Here is a 14,610-nt window from a genome sequence, read left to right as displayed (position 1 = left end):
CAGGTGCCAGGCTGGAGTGCAGTGGCATGATCTCGGCTCACTGCAATCTCTGTCTCCCAGGTTCAAGCAATTCTCCTGCCTCAGCCTCCCAAGTAGCTGGGACTGCAGGCGCACACCACCACACCCAGCTAATTTTTGTATTTTTAGTAGAGACAGGGTTTCACCATGTTGGCCAGGATGGTCTCGATGTCTTGACCTCGTGATCCGCCCACCTCGGCCTCCCAAGGTGCTGGGATTACAGGCATGAGAATCAATCCATTATTTCTTTTTAAAAATAAGGTCTAGGCATTAAACAATCTTGCATCAAAACTATTTATTATTTTTGATGCAAGATTGTTTAATGCCTAAACCTTATTTTTAAAAAGAAATAACATTGATTAAAGTAGAACTACCATTTGATCCAGCAATCCCACTAATGAGTATCTACCCAGGGAAAAGAAGTCATTATTCAAAAAAGAAACTTGCACATGCATGTTCATAGCATCACAATTCACAATTGCAAAATCATGGAACCAACCCAAACGCTCATTAATTGAGCAGATAAAGAAAATGTGGTATATTTATAGTTGGAAGGCTACTCAGCCACAAAAAGGAATGAATTAACAGCATTTGCAGTGACCTGCATGAGACTGGAGACTCTTATTCTAAATGAAGTAACTCAGGAATGGAAAACCAAACATTGTATGTTCTCACTGATATGCGGGAGCTAAGCTATGAGGATGCAAAGGCAAAAGAATGATACAATGGACTTTGGGGACTTGGGGGGAAGAACGAGAGGGGGATGAGATACAAAAAACAACATATATGGTACAGTGTATAGTACTCAGGTGATGGGTACACCAGGATCTCACAAATACTCACTAAAGAATTACTCATGTAACCAAATACTACCTGTACCCCAATAACTTCTGGAAAGTAAAATAATAATAACAAATACTGAGATTAATAGATTTAATAAAACTGAAGTTAGCACCAAGTTATCCTGATGCAGGTTTGATCATTATGTTTTTGCGTTTCCAAGTGATCATGCATGAGGGGTCCTGTACAACTGGAAGCCCAGAAACTTTTCAATGTTCAGAGAAGGGTAAGGAAGCCCATCTGTTCTGAACCATTTCCCCTGTCATGGTCCCTTGAATGGCTCCCTTTGCCAAAAGCCTTCCAGGTCAGTCAGGCAAACTAACTGCTTCTTGAATGCCAGTCTGGTCCAGCCCACATGGGAAAGGGATCTATCTGGAGATATTTTTGCAAAGGTTCAGTTTGGTAGCAAGCTTAACCAGAATTCTGGAGAAACAGAAACTGGGATCAAGTTTATTGTGAGTTTCAACCTGCATGTCTTCCTCACTGGATTACTGAAATAAATACCCTCTAATTCATGTTCTTGTCTCCAGTCTTTCCTCCCTCCAATCTATTTGATCAGTTGCTGCCACAGACATTTTTATCATGGCCCTGCTCGAAAACCCTCAATAACCTTCTACTGCATGTAAAATAAAACTCAAATTAATAGACATTTAAGACCCACCATGGTCTAGTACCAACCTACTTTTCTAATTATTTCACACCACTCTTTTTTTTTCCAATAATTACCTTTTTTTAATTGTACTTTAGGTTCTGGGGTACATGTGCAGATCATGCAGGATTGTTGCATAGGTACATACATGGCAATGTGGTTTGCTGCCCTCCTCCCCTTGTCACCTATATCTGGCATTTCTCCCCATGCTATCCCTCCTCAACCTCCCCACCTCCCCCACTGTCCCTCCTCTGGTCCCCCTCAACAGACCCCATTGTGTGATGCTCCCCTTCCTGTGTCCACATGTTCTCATTGTTCAGTACCTGTCTGTGAGTGAGAACATGCGAACACCATTCTCTTTCATACACCCTAGATTTTGGTCAGACTATTTGGGGTTCGCATCCTGTGTTTTCTACCTGGGCTCTGATTCATGTTCTTCCAACTATCGAGAATGCCTATTTCCCTCTCTGCACATTTTTAAACCTTGCCTATCCATCAAGACCCAGGCCCTGTAGCTCCTCCCCATGAAATGTGTATTGCTAGTTCCAACCAAAGGAAAAGCCTTCTTCCAGTAACAAAGAAGATTTTATTTGTACTTCCCTTTTACCATATATTACAAGCTATTCATGAGCATTTGTGACATACCCTATCAGACCCTAACTTGTGCATCTGGTTCATCTTTGCATGCCCACTGCACCGAGCTCAGTGCCTTATATCTAATAGGTACTGAACAAGTATTGTTTTTTAATGTGTGACTTTACATCACCTTTTTAATGGTTACACAGCAGTCATATTATATATGTATCTTCTATTTTTATCTCCCACTGCACTTAGCCAAAGACGGTAAGAGCTTAAAAATGTCTGTTCAGTTAATGATAGAAAGTTGACATTGGATGAGTAAATATGATCTCTGTTTATAGAGGCTTCAACTATGCCTCTATGAAACAGACATTTGCCTAAGGCCTCCTAATATCTACATTTATTCTATAATTTATATTACATTTTACCCTTGCAGTGAAAGCTAGATCAACAAACATATTCAAGCTATAATCAAATTATCACTTATATCCAAGCATATAATTGGGAAAGATTCTGAGATTAAAAATTAAGAAATAAACCAATGGCCAGTGACACGGTTTGGCTCTCTGTCCCCACTCAAAGCTCATCTTGAATTGTAATAATCCCCACATGTCAAGGGCAGGACCAGGTGGAGGTAACTGAATCATGGGGGCAGTTTCCCCATGCTGTTCTCATGCTAATGAGTGACTCTTGCAAGATCTGATGGTTTTATAAGCATCTGGCATCTTCCCTGCTTGCACTTCTCTCTCCTGCCACCATGTGAAGAAAGACATGTTTGTTTCCCCTTCCACCATGATTATAAGTTTCCTGAGGCCTCCCCAGTGGAACTGCGAGTCAAATTAAACCTCCTCCCTTTATAAATTACCAGTCTTAGGAAGTTCTTTATAGCAGCATGAGAACAGACTAATGTAGCCAGTATAAAGATAGAAGCATTCTGTAAACCTCCTTAAGTTGTTAGCACCACTGGAGCTCTGAACATACGAATACAATCCATGCTCATGAAACTAAAAAAGTATTATTCGTCAGTAATACACTATACCTGACCATCATATGTGAAGTGCCAGATTTCATCTTTGCATGCTCCCCCAGCTTTTGTAAAACCAGGTTGAAGTGTGCGCCTGCTAGATACAGGTTCATCTGAGCTCTCCAGGGCATCTCTTCAAGAGAAACACGACGGAACCTCTTTCTTTTAATATAAGTTGATATTAGAGGATTCAAGTAATCCATCAGGTACCGTTGTGCTGCTCTTCTAACACTGGCTCTCTTATTTCTGCCAAGGGAGAAAAAAGTTTGGAAATTACACAAAAACTTTCAGATATTTAATTTTAAAAAATCATTCTAATTTGTTTAAAAAAATACATCAAGAAGTCACTTGACTGCCCTTACGCAAATGTTTCTGGCTTATTTATCATTTCCACAGTGCTGAAAATATGAACCAAGGTGGTAAAAAAAAGGCACAGGTATAAGCACCAGGGACAGAGACACCATGTATTGTCTTCAACTCTCTCTGAAGTCTGTGTCCTCAGCTCAAACCAAACAGAGCTTTTCTTTTTCATAACCAAAAGGCCACTGAGATTAGACAACAAAATTATGATATGATGTTCACATTCATCAACTAAATTCAATATTAAACAAGAAAATCATTTCTCTGTATTGGTCCTTGAGGAAAAAAACAATGCAGCAAAATTTTGTCTAACATTAGTTAGACTCTAGAGGAAACAAAACATTGGTTGAATATAGATGAGATGACTTCATAACTGCATATTCAATATGCTCCAGAAATACTGAAATTTTAGCTAATAGTTTAGATTTCAAGTATATATTCCATTTTTAAAAATGATCCCTAACAAAACTCATAGTCCAACTATTTATGTAGTTACATAGTTGTTTATAGAGCATATTGTTCCAAACATATTTTCAATGTTTTTGTTCTGTTAGTAATGTTGCTACCCCATGGGCAGCACCATCCTACCTGATGTTGTTCACTTATACAAATATTGTTCAGAATCTGAATCAACACAAATACACACATACAAGAAAAAAAGAAAGATGGATAGGAAGAAGGCAGACAGACGTTGCTGCAACAGAGGAGGAAACATTTGAGGAAGAAAGGAAGGAGGGCAGCTTCCTTTTGATATGCAGTGTTTACTTGATGACTCAGTTCTAAATTTTTTTTTAGTTTATTGACGATGTGCTTTTAATTCAAGAGTTTTAGGGCTTTTGTCATTATTTAGTTGGTTTTAGTGATATGTTATTTGGTTTCTTAATAAATGTGAATATTTTTAATAGTTATGCCCTGAAAGTTAAAAATATACTTTCCAAATGAAAATCAATCTTGTTTTCATGTGAATACATCAATCTTCCTCAAAAGACCAAGATGAGTTAACAATAATCCTTGCCATGGAGAGTGCGATAGTTCAGGGAGATCAGCGACAGGATAGGCCTCCTCCAGGTATCTTGACAAGGTAATGACAGACTCCACGTGCTTGGAAGGGAATTCACAGCCAAGCCACAGAGTTTAGATGCTTTTCCTCCTATCATCTGAACAGTTCTTAACATTCAGGGTGCTCTAATAATCTGAATTGTGCCTCCATGAGCAACAAGTCTGAAGACACCTAAAAGACAGAGAGGAAGCTCCACAAGGATGATCAGCACAAATGCTCAGTGATGTGAAGCCATAAGAGGAAGCAGATAAACACCTGAATTTAAAAATATTTAGGAACCCTTAAACTACCTTCTATACATTCTAGCCTAAGGAAATGAGCTAGCTTATTGACATTAATGGAACCAGGATTTTCACCATTAGGGAAAAGAGTTATAATTAGAAAAAGAGAAAACTCTGGAAAGTATTCTGTGGTTGTGAACTGGAATTGCAGGTATTAGAATATATGGTTTTAGATATATAGATAAGAGAACTAGAGAGATATTTATATAGCTATATTTAGATAGATATGTTTAGATAGATGATACATTTAGATAAATAAATAAATTTATCTGAACAAATATATTTCCTAGCTCAGACTATTGAGAGGACCTGGAAGCAAAGCCATATCCATAGCCCTTGCAACTTAAGATTCTAAATACCACTTCTCACTAAGAGGAATAAATTGATTCCAGGGCTGTACAGAGTGTGTACAAGATTAACACCTTGTGGTAAGAGAGAAATAGCTCAAAAAAAAAAAAAAAAAAAAAAAAAAAAAAAAAAAACAAAAAGATGGAAACATGTCAAAAACTGAAGAGCTAGCCTGGAAGAGCTCCTGCTAGCCAAATCTAGAACAATTTGAGAATCGAAATAAACAATAATATTAATTTGGTAAAGAATATCCACAGAACGAAACCTACCACAAACACCATTCTTAATGATAAAATGTTGAAAACATGAACACATTCCCTATGAAATGGGAATCAGACAAATATGCCCACTAACATGATTTTTGTTTTAGCATTATATTGATGGCCTTAGCCAGAACAGTAAGGAAGACAAAGGAAAAGCGGAAAAGGATTGGAAAGTCAATATACAAAAAAAAACTCTATTTCTACATACCATCAATAACAAAGAGTTCTAAAAATCTGAAGCTATGTCCAGTAGCTTCAAAAACATACCAAGGAATTAATCAAAGCAAAGACATGTAAGATCTATTCACAGGAAGCAGAAATTATAAAGATAATTTAAAAATATTTAGATCTAAATAAGAATGAAAACGCTTTTAGCAAAAATTGTAGGCTGCAAGCCAGGTGCAGTGGCTCATGCCTGTAATCCCAGCATTTTGAGAGGCTGAGGCAGGAGGACCACTTGGGCCGAGGAGTTCAAGGCCAGACTGGGCAGCACAGCAAGGCCCTGTCTCTACAATTAAGAAAAGAAATAGCCAGGTACAGTGGCACATGCCTGTAATCTTAGCAACTCAGGAGACTGAAGTAGGAGACTGTAGTGAGCTACGATAGCGCCACTGCACTCCAACCTGGGTGTCCAAAAAAAAAAAAAAATATATATATATATATACACACATATATATAAAAATATATATCTCATATATATATATATGGTATATATTTTTATGTATATGTATATATAAATGTTTTATGTATATTTATATATAAATACATAAATACACATTTATATTTATTTATATATTATATATTGTATGTATATAACATATATATATATATATATATATATATATATATATATATGATGCGGCTAAAATATGGTTAGAAGAAAACTTAAATGTTTATGTTTTCTGGATTCAAAGCAATCCCAACCATATTTCCAGCAAGTTCTTTGTTTTTAAATTATAATTGTACAGTTGTGTGCCATTTCATGACAGGGAAACATTCTGAGAAATCTGTTGTTAGCCGATTTTATTGTTGTCTGAACATCATAGGATGTTCTTACACAAACCTAAATGGCATAGCCTACTACACACCTAGGCTAAAAACCTCTACAGCAGATTAGGGTAATAAATACTGCAGGCAATTATGACATGATGGCATTTGTACATCTAAACATGAAAAGGTACAGTGAAAATAGGATTTTATAATTGCATAGGACCACCATTGTACATGCAGTCCACCATTGATCAAAATGTTATGCAACATGTGAATGTAATTTCAATCTTTTCTCATTAATTATGTCTAAGTGTCTCCTTCGGATTTTCAAATGTATAGGATATTTTTGGTTAACTTTTCAAAATTTCGTTTCTACCTTAATTGCATTGTAATAAAATATGGTTCATATGATTCCAATTCCTTGAAATTTCTTGAGACCTGCTTTAGAGCCAATAGTATAAATACTCTATGCATGATTTAAAACAATAGGCATTCTCCAGTTATTAGTTAATTGTAGCACTTTTTTCTCATAAATTTATAATCAGCTTGTCAATTTCCACCAAAAGAAAATGCCAAAATTATGTGAGGTAAGCATCCTAAAAAGTTAGAAAAGGAACAACTGAATTTGCCAAAAGAAAGAAGGTAGGTACCCAAGAGAAATGAAAATGTCCACACCAAAACTTTATATGAGTGTTCACAGCAGTATTATTTATAATAGCCAAAAAGTGGACCAAAAGTTTTGATCCCAAAGTCTAACAACTGATCCAAAAGTCTATCAACTGATGGATAGACAAAATGTCATATATCCAAACCATGAAATGTTATGCAGCAATAAAGAAACATAATACTGAGACATGCTACATGGATGATCCTGGAAAACATGATACTAAGTGAAAAAGCGAGTGGCAAAGGACCACATATTATATGATTACACCTACATGAAATAACCAGAATAGGCAAATCTATAGAAACAGAAAGTGGATTCATGGATGCTTCAAGCTGAGGGAAAGGATTGGATGTAGGGGAATGATAGTTAAGGAGTGCAGGGTTTCTTTCTAGGTTAATGAAAATGTACTAAAATTGATGGTGTTGATGATTGAACTCTGTGAAGGTAACAAAAGCCGTTGAAGTGTGTCACTCAGATGGGTGAATTGTATGGCTTTGTGACTTATCTCAATAAAGCTGTTGTTTAAAAGGAAGGTAGAAAGTAATAAATATAAAAGCAAAAGGTAATGAAAAAGAAAATTAAGACAATAGAAAAGATCAACAAAGACAAAATTTGGTTCTTTACAAGGACTAAAAAATAGACTAATGTTGGAAACAAGTACTAGGTGCCACAAAGAAAACTCAGCACTGAGACAAAGGATCTCTCAGCAAGGTAATTGTACTTTCTGCAGAAAGGGCACTACTCATCAGCAGTCTTGCCACGAGAGTGCAATGAACAAAGGAAAGGCAGGCATATTTATTTGTTATTCATTGGGTCCTTATTGCTGTGTCTAATCTCCATTGGTTGGAGCCAGACCTCACAATCTAAACTAAACCCGATTGGCTAACAACTTAAAACTTTTCTAAATAGGTAAAGGCAACTGAGAACAAAGGAAAAGAGGAAGTCCAAATAAGGAAGGGAGGTTGCTTGCGAAAGGACTTAGAAAAGAAATGACATAAATATCCTGATGAAAGCACAAGGACATGGAATGTACTACATGCCTGTGAGCATGTCCGACACATAAATATCTTGGTTAAAGTACAAGGACATAGAATGTACTTAATTTCTTTATATCTAACAGCCAAATAGGATAGGGCTTAACAGAGTTACTAGCAAAAAGCAAGAAGGCTTTGAAGAAAGTTAGTCTTTAAAAGAGACTATTATTTCAAACATCTACTATTATTATTCTTTAACAACAAGGGAAACTTTGAAGAGAAACTTTTTATTTTCTACAACAAACCTCTGGCAAAACAAAGGATAAAAATACGAGAGAAGACAAAGATTAATGAACTTAGCAATGAAACACAGGATGTAACTATAGATATAGCACAGTCAAAAGGTAATAAGAGAGTATAACTTTTTATGAATAAATATGAAAACTCATAAAATGGACAATTTTTTAGAAAAATATAATTCATCAAAAGGAACTCAAAAAAAGATTAGAGACTCAAAGAGATGTATTAATCTCAAAGAAATTGAATCTGTTGGTAAAAATGTGCAAGTATGATGTGGATAATAAAAATATGTATTTGGTACCTGTCCCCTAATTTCTGGCACAGAGGTCTTAAAACCCTTGGAATTTCCAGAGTGAAAGAAATTTGTTACTCACACAAAGTCCCTGTGAACATATATAAGTTTATGCTAAGGAGGTGACTCAGGGTGGAGCTTCCAGATAGCCTCAGAATAGGGGTTATCTTACATATGATTAGAAGGTGAGACCTCTCAGTCCCACTCCTCCCACCTCCTGGAGGGGAGGGTGGCTACAAGCCAGGTTATGAAAATTCTTGAACAAGGAGGTTCAGGGTGCTTCCAGGTAGGCACAACCATAAGCCAGGAGGGTGGTGCCCCAACTCCACAGGGACAGAAGCTCCTGTGCTCAGGACCCATCTGGACTTTGCCCTTGGTACATACCTCTTGATCTGGCTATTCATTTGCATCTTTTATATTAAGCTAGTAAACATGTAAGGTATTTTCCTGAGTTCTGTGAACTATTCTAACAAATTTTCAAACCTGAGGAGGGAATCTCTGAATTTATAGTCAGAAGTGTGGGTATCCTAGGTATCACATTTGTGACTGGCCTCTGAAGTGGTGGCAGTGTTGTGGGACTGAGCCCTTTAACTTGTGGGATCTGCTGCTAACTCTAGGTAGACAGCATCAGCATCTAACTGTCTTTTTGTGCTATGGTTATACAAGATGTTATCCTAAGGAGAAATTCAATGAAGTGCATATAGGGAGGCTCAGTTGGTGCTGGAGATTGGTTGGTGCTGAAGATTGGCTGGTGCTGAAAAACAGCACAGGGTTTATGTCAGAAGTGGTATCAGCAAAAAACACATGGGTTAACATTTATGTAATAATGTAGTTTATCACACAATCATATTAAAGAAAAAAAAATGAAAAAGAAATATTCAATAAAATTAAACATAATTTACAACAAAACTCTTAGAAAATAAAAAATGGAAGACAATTTCCTAAATGTGATAAAGGGATTCATTCTGAATCCCAAAGCAAATATGGTACTTAGGAGGGAAGTGATAAATATATTTTTATAATTCATATTATAGACAAGTTTATTCTAAAATGTATATGAAATGGTACAAGAAATAGATCTTTAAAATTCATATTACAGACAAATTTATTCTAAAATGTATATGAAATGGTATTGATCCTAGAGTAGCTAAAACAACTTTTAGAAAAACTCTCAGCCCTAATAAAATATGAAAAGATGCATAACCTTAGGAATCAAGGAGATGAAAACTGAAACAACAATGAGATAAAATTTCACACCACACAGTTCCACAAAAATGTGGTAATAATATCAAGTGTTGGTGAAGACGTTGAATAATGGAAATTTTTCACAACATTGATAAAAATGTAAGAGTAACTTAGCAATATCTAGTTAGTAATGCTAAAATGTTCATATCTTAAAAACCACAACCCTGTGTATTTACCCTACAGAAACTCACACATGCATGAGGAGATACATAAAAGAATGTCCTTTGTGACATTGTTTATAACAGTGAAAAGTTAGAAAGAATTTAAATGTTTATTTATGGGAGACTGAATAAATCACTTAAAATTTTTTATTAAAATGTATAATGTATATGTGTAATAAATATATATATATTATTTATATTATGTTATGTATATGCTAAATTGTGTGTTATTTATATTATGTATATGTATTATGCATATATAAATATGTATAAAATAAATACAATGCATTATATTATTATTATACAATTTGTTTATTATGTGATATTTGGTATATAATGAAATACCATTCAGCAGTAAAATTAATAAACTAGACATGTATAACTAACATTCAAAAAAATCACAAACGTAATATTGAGAGAAAAAAGCAAATTTCCAAAGCAAATTAAAAAAAATTATACCATGCATTATTTGAGGCTATATACATATGAGGCTGACATACAAAGTCACTCATCAGCATGATAAATGCCAAATTTTGGGATAGTATTATCTCCAGGATAGAGAAAAACAGAAATGCATACCAGTAACAGTGCACAGGGATTTCAATTGTGTTTGAAAGGTTTTACGTTAAGTTGCATAGTTGTTATATTATTTTTATACCCATCTAAAATATGTCGCAATTTAAATAAAGAAAATGAAGGAATAATCAAAGAGATAGTAGGCAAATGCAAATAAAAACAAAGCAGAATTGGTTCTATTAATATCTATGTGGTACAAATTAAAATCAAAATCACTAAACAGGTATAGAAAAACACATAGTGAAGGTAAGATATATAACAAATGTATAAGAATAAAAAATCTTATATATGTATACTTATAATGTGTACTTATAAAAATAGAAACTAAACATTTTGCCATAACACATTTTATAATCAAGAACTTTAGGTTCACTGATAATTAATTTTTCAACTTGTTCTTCTAACCACCCTACCTAAACTATTGCCACCACCACCTTCACGCCGAGCCAAATACTCTATATTATAAATAATTTCATTTACTTCATAACATTTATCAACATTTTTAACTGTCTTCTTTATTTATGCATTTACTATGCTCCTTTCATTAGTATTTGGTTCCTTAAAGGCAGTGATTTCACCTATCTGGTTTACCAGTGTATCCGTAGTACCCAAAATAATGCCCAAAACATAGTCATGCTCAAGTAAACTTTTATTGAATTAATTAGTTAATACCTTTCATGTGCCATCATTTCAGAAATAGCTGGATGTTTTAAAATGAGATCTCTTAGAGTTTCCTTTCTTTTACTTCTTATTCTTTGTTGAATTTCTGCACTCTTAATAGAGGAGATAAAAATGTTACACGTTAAATTTAAACTTTGAACACAGTGGTATAATTTATTCATACCCTAATGCTTATCTCCTGACATTGAAATAAAGTAGTTTCTTTAGACCCTCAATTAAAATTACTATCAAAGGTAACAGAAGTACCCCTGTAAACAAAAAAAAAAAAAATCTGATTATAACAATATCTATGTCAATCTAAAAATTATGTTGTATTGTGTAATTATGAAATATGGTTGTTGGTATATCCTTCTGTTTCATAGTATAATGAGTTTTAAATGTCTCCAATCATCTCTAGATAAATGAATCTCTTAATTTCATTACCTAAAATTCAAAACTCATAAATAACTTACTCTTCCAATTTCCATTACGGCAGCTTTGAACTTTAAAGATTTGTTTGCTTTTTTATTTAAAGCACTGTCCTTATGTTTCACTTTTTTTATTTCAAGTAGAGACTCATTTCTCCTAACAAAAAAGATAAAGTCAGTCAAAAAGACCTGCAAAAATTTACAAAACTACCCCAAAGTAACATGTCTTTAAGGTTGTCATTGAAATTATGTAAGAATATCAAAACTGCTTGTATCCTATGCATAAATTAGACTGTGATATCTCTGATCATCAAGAAATAGCTGCTCTCTCAAAAGAGCAAAATGTAAATCATATTATAAAATGTGAGTGTCAGTGAAGAGTTGAATAATAGAAACTTTTCACAGCATTGATGACAGTTTAAGAGCAACTTAGCAGTATCTAATAATGTTAAAATGTTCACATCTTGGAAACTACAGCCCTGTATCTTTACGGAAATTCTCACACATGCATAAGGACAGATGTATAAGAATGTCCTTTGCAGCACTGTTTACAATCATAAAAAATTAGAAAGAATTTAAATGTCTATTTATAGGAGACTGAATAAGTTTTAAAATGTATTACATAATATATGAGAGAATATGTTATATATCATAATCATATAATAAAAGCTCCTACAGGGTTTTCTAACGTGGAAAAAAAGAGGAGTTGAAGGCATGATGTAGATGGAACAGAACTGGACTGAAAATAAAGTAACATGGACACTTCTCTTACAGCTCAGAGAATGCTGTAAAAGCAACCCTAGACAAGCTTCCTTGCTTCCAACAGATTTCAATTCTTTGGTTCTATGCTTTGCAAACTCCCAGCCACTGCTGCCCTCTGAATACCAACAGGAGCTGAGTTCACCTTTTCCCAATATGATAGCCTCACACTGTCCCTTTATTAATACTTGCCTATTTTTCCAGAAATTTCTATATTTTGGGGAATTTATATTTCTTCGGTGTACTAGCCAGGTAAAGCAAAGCTGCTTAACATGATAAATGGGATCCCAAACTTGAATAAAATGTAGGATCTCATTAATGCAAGGCTAATGAAATGACGGGGTGAGTCTGGATAGCTAGTTCCAGGGATTGAAACTTGACCTAAATCCATCTTGGGTCCTTTGCTTCAGTTTTGATGAAAATGATCCTAATCCCATGGTTGTCTAGAGCCCCAGCTCAGTTGTAGCAATCCTAAGAATTTCCCAGTTAGTTGACATTCATTTGGGCAAATGTTTTGCTGCCTAAATTAGAAGCCTTTGATCAATGACCATAAGAGACTTGGGGATCCATCCTCCACAACTTGCAGCCTGGGCCGGCCTTTCATTTCCAACCAGCTAGGTCTCTTCTCTACAGCCTCTCCTCTTTCTCTCCCTCACTACCAGGGTGCTTGATGTGGTTGCTACGTTCTTCCAGAAACAGATGGGAAGGAGAGGAGGTCACATTTAGACTATAGTCTTTGCCACCATCTCAGCATTCTCCTTCTTGTGCAGCAGAACCTTCATCCACTGAATACATTAAATTCCTCTACTCCTTGATGTGTGCACTGCTCTGTGGAGCTCTGACTGACGGCTTTACATTTTGATAAATAGTATTTTTAAATTTTTATGCAAAGCAATATTACTGATGACTTCTTCATTGTTTTAGCTATTTATACAGTCATGTGTCACTTAACAGCAGGGATATGTTGTAAGAAATACTTTCTTAGGCAATTCTGTCATTGTGTGAATGTCATAGAGTGTACTTATGCAAACCTAGATAGTATCACCTGCTACACATCTAGGCCATATAGTACAGCCTATTGCTCCTAGACTATAAACCTGTACAGTGTGTTACTATACTGAATGCTGTAGACGATGTTGTAACACAATGGTCAGTATTTATGTATCTAAACATATCCGAACATGAGAAAAGTACAGTATAAATACAGTATTATAACCTTATACTCCTCTTTCAGAATATTTCTTATTCTTAGTTTAGACTTCCACAGCCAGCCCTCCAAATTTGACTGCACATTGAAAGTTATCTTCTGTTTTTCTTTGGAATCAAGAACATTATTTAACCCTCCTAAACATCTAACTTTAACTGCTGTTTGAAAAATTTTAAACTCTAATTCTGAGCAATTCTGTTATTATCATGGCCTGTTTCATTTAATATAAGCAATTTCCTTTTATTTTTTGAAAATATGAAGTACACATATACTCTAAGCTTCTGTTCTAATAAATGAAGTACCTATTTTAGGAATATCTTTCTGTATGTTTTTAAGAGAATGTTTCTCTTTTGCCGCCATTGCAAAAATAAGTTTCATGTCACTGATGTTTACTTTTATTAAAACGGGATGGATAGATCAATGCCCAGTGAAGAACACCCCACTCTCAGTTGCTAGAAGAAAAGCTGGATTCATCTGGCATCTCTCATAATTGATGTGAGGCACTATCATTTTCTTTGGGAGCAAAGAGAATCATTCAGGCTTAAAGAATAGGAAGGACAGCTTTAAGGTTTACTGCTTTTATTTGAGGAACTCCCTCTTCACATATGCAAACGGAAACCCCAACAAATGGCTCTATTTGTTACCACAGAAGAATTAGAAACATGATAAATGACCAAAACTGGACCCAAAAAGAACTGTGTGAGAAAGAACTGATGACCTAGAGATACTATTATCCATCCTGACTCAATAGCAAAAGATTTAATCTATCTCCAGCTAGAGATCTGAACATACTCTATTCTCATTTGTGAGTTCATTGTATATATGTTTTTTACTTTTATTTATTTACACAGATAGGATTTTTCACTATCTCTTAGGGGGTAGTTTGAACTGTATGTACTCCACTCTCTTCTTCATCTGCCTTATATTTC

At 34.9% G+C, this 14,610-nt stretch overlaps 1 protein-coding gene across 1 annotated transcript in view; it reads right to left on the bottom strand.

Annotated features, from left to right (window-relative positions):
- CFAP54 (cilia and flagella associated protein 54) overlaps positions 1–14,610 on the bottom strand; it is a 361,147-nt gene that overhangs the window by 230,444 nt on the left and 116,093 nt on the right. Inside the window, exons 31-33 of the mRNA XM_017511466.2 lie at positions 11,761–11,872; positions 11,300–11,400; positions 3,126–3,356 (exon numbers count right to left, since the gene is read on the bottom strand). Of these exons, the coding sequence (XP_017366955.1) occupies positions 3,126–3,356; positions 11,300–11,400; positions 11,761–11,872 (444 nt within the window). The remainder of the gene's footprint in view (positions 1–3,125; positions 3,357–11,299; positions 11,401–11,760; positions 11,873–14,610) is intronic.

The sequence above is a fragment of the Cebus imitator genome, unplaced genomic scaffold (assembly GCF_001604975.1).
Source record: "Cebus imitator isolate Cc_AM_T3 unplaced genomic scaffold, Cebus_imitator-1.0 Scaffold18, whole genome shotgun sequence".
Lineage (NCBI taxonomy): Eukaryota > Metazoa > Chordata > Mammalia > Primates > Cebidae > Cebus > Cebus imitator.
The sequence above is the reverse complement of the archived record's forward strand: the minus strand, read 5'-3'. Positions and strand labels throughout refer to the sequence as shown.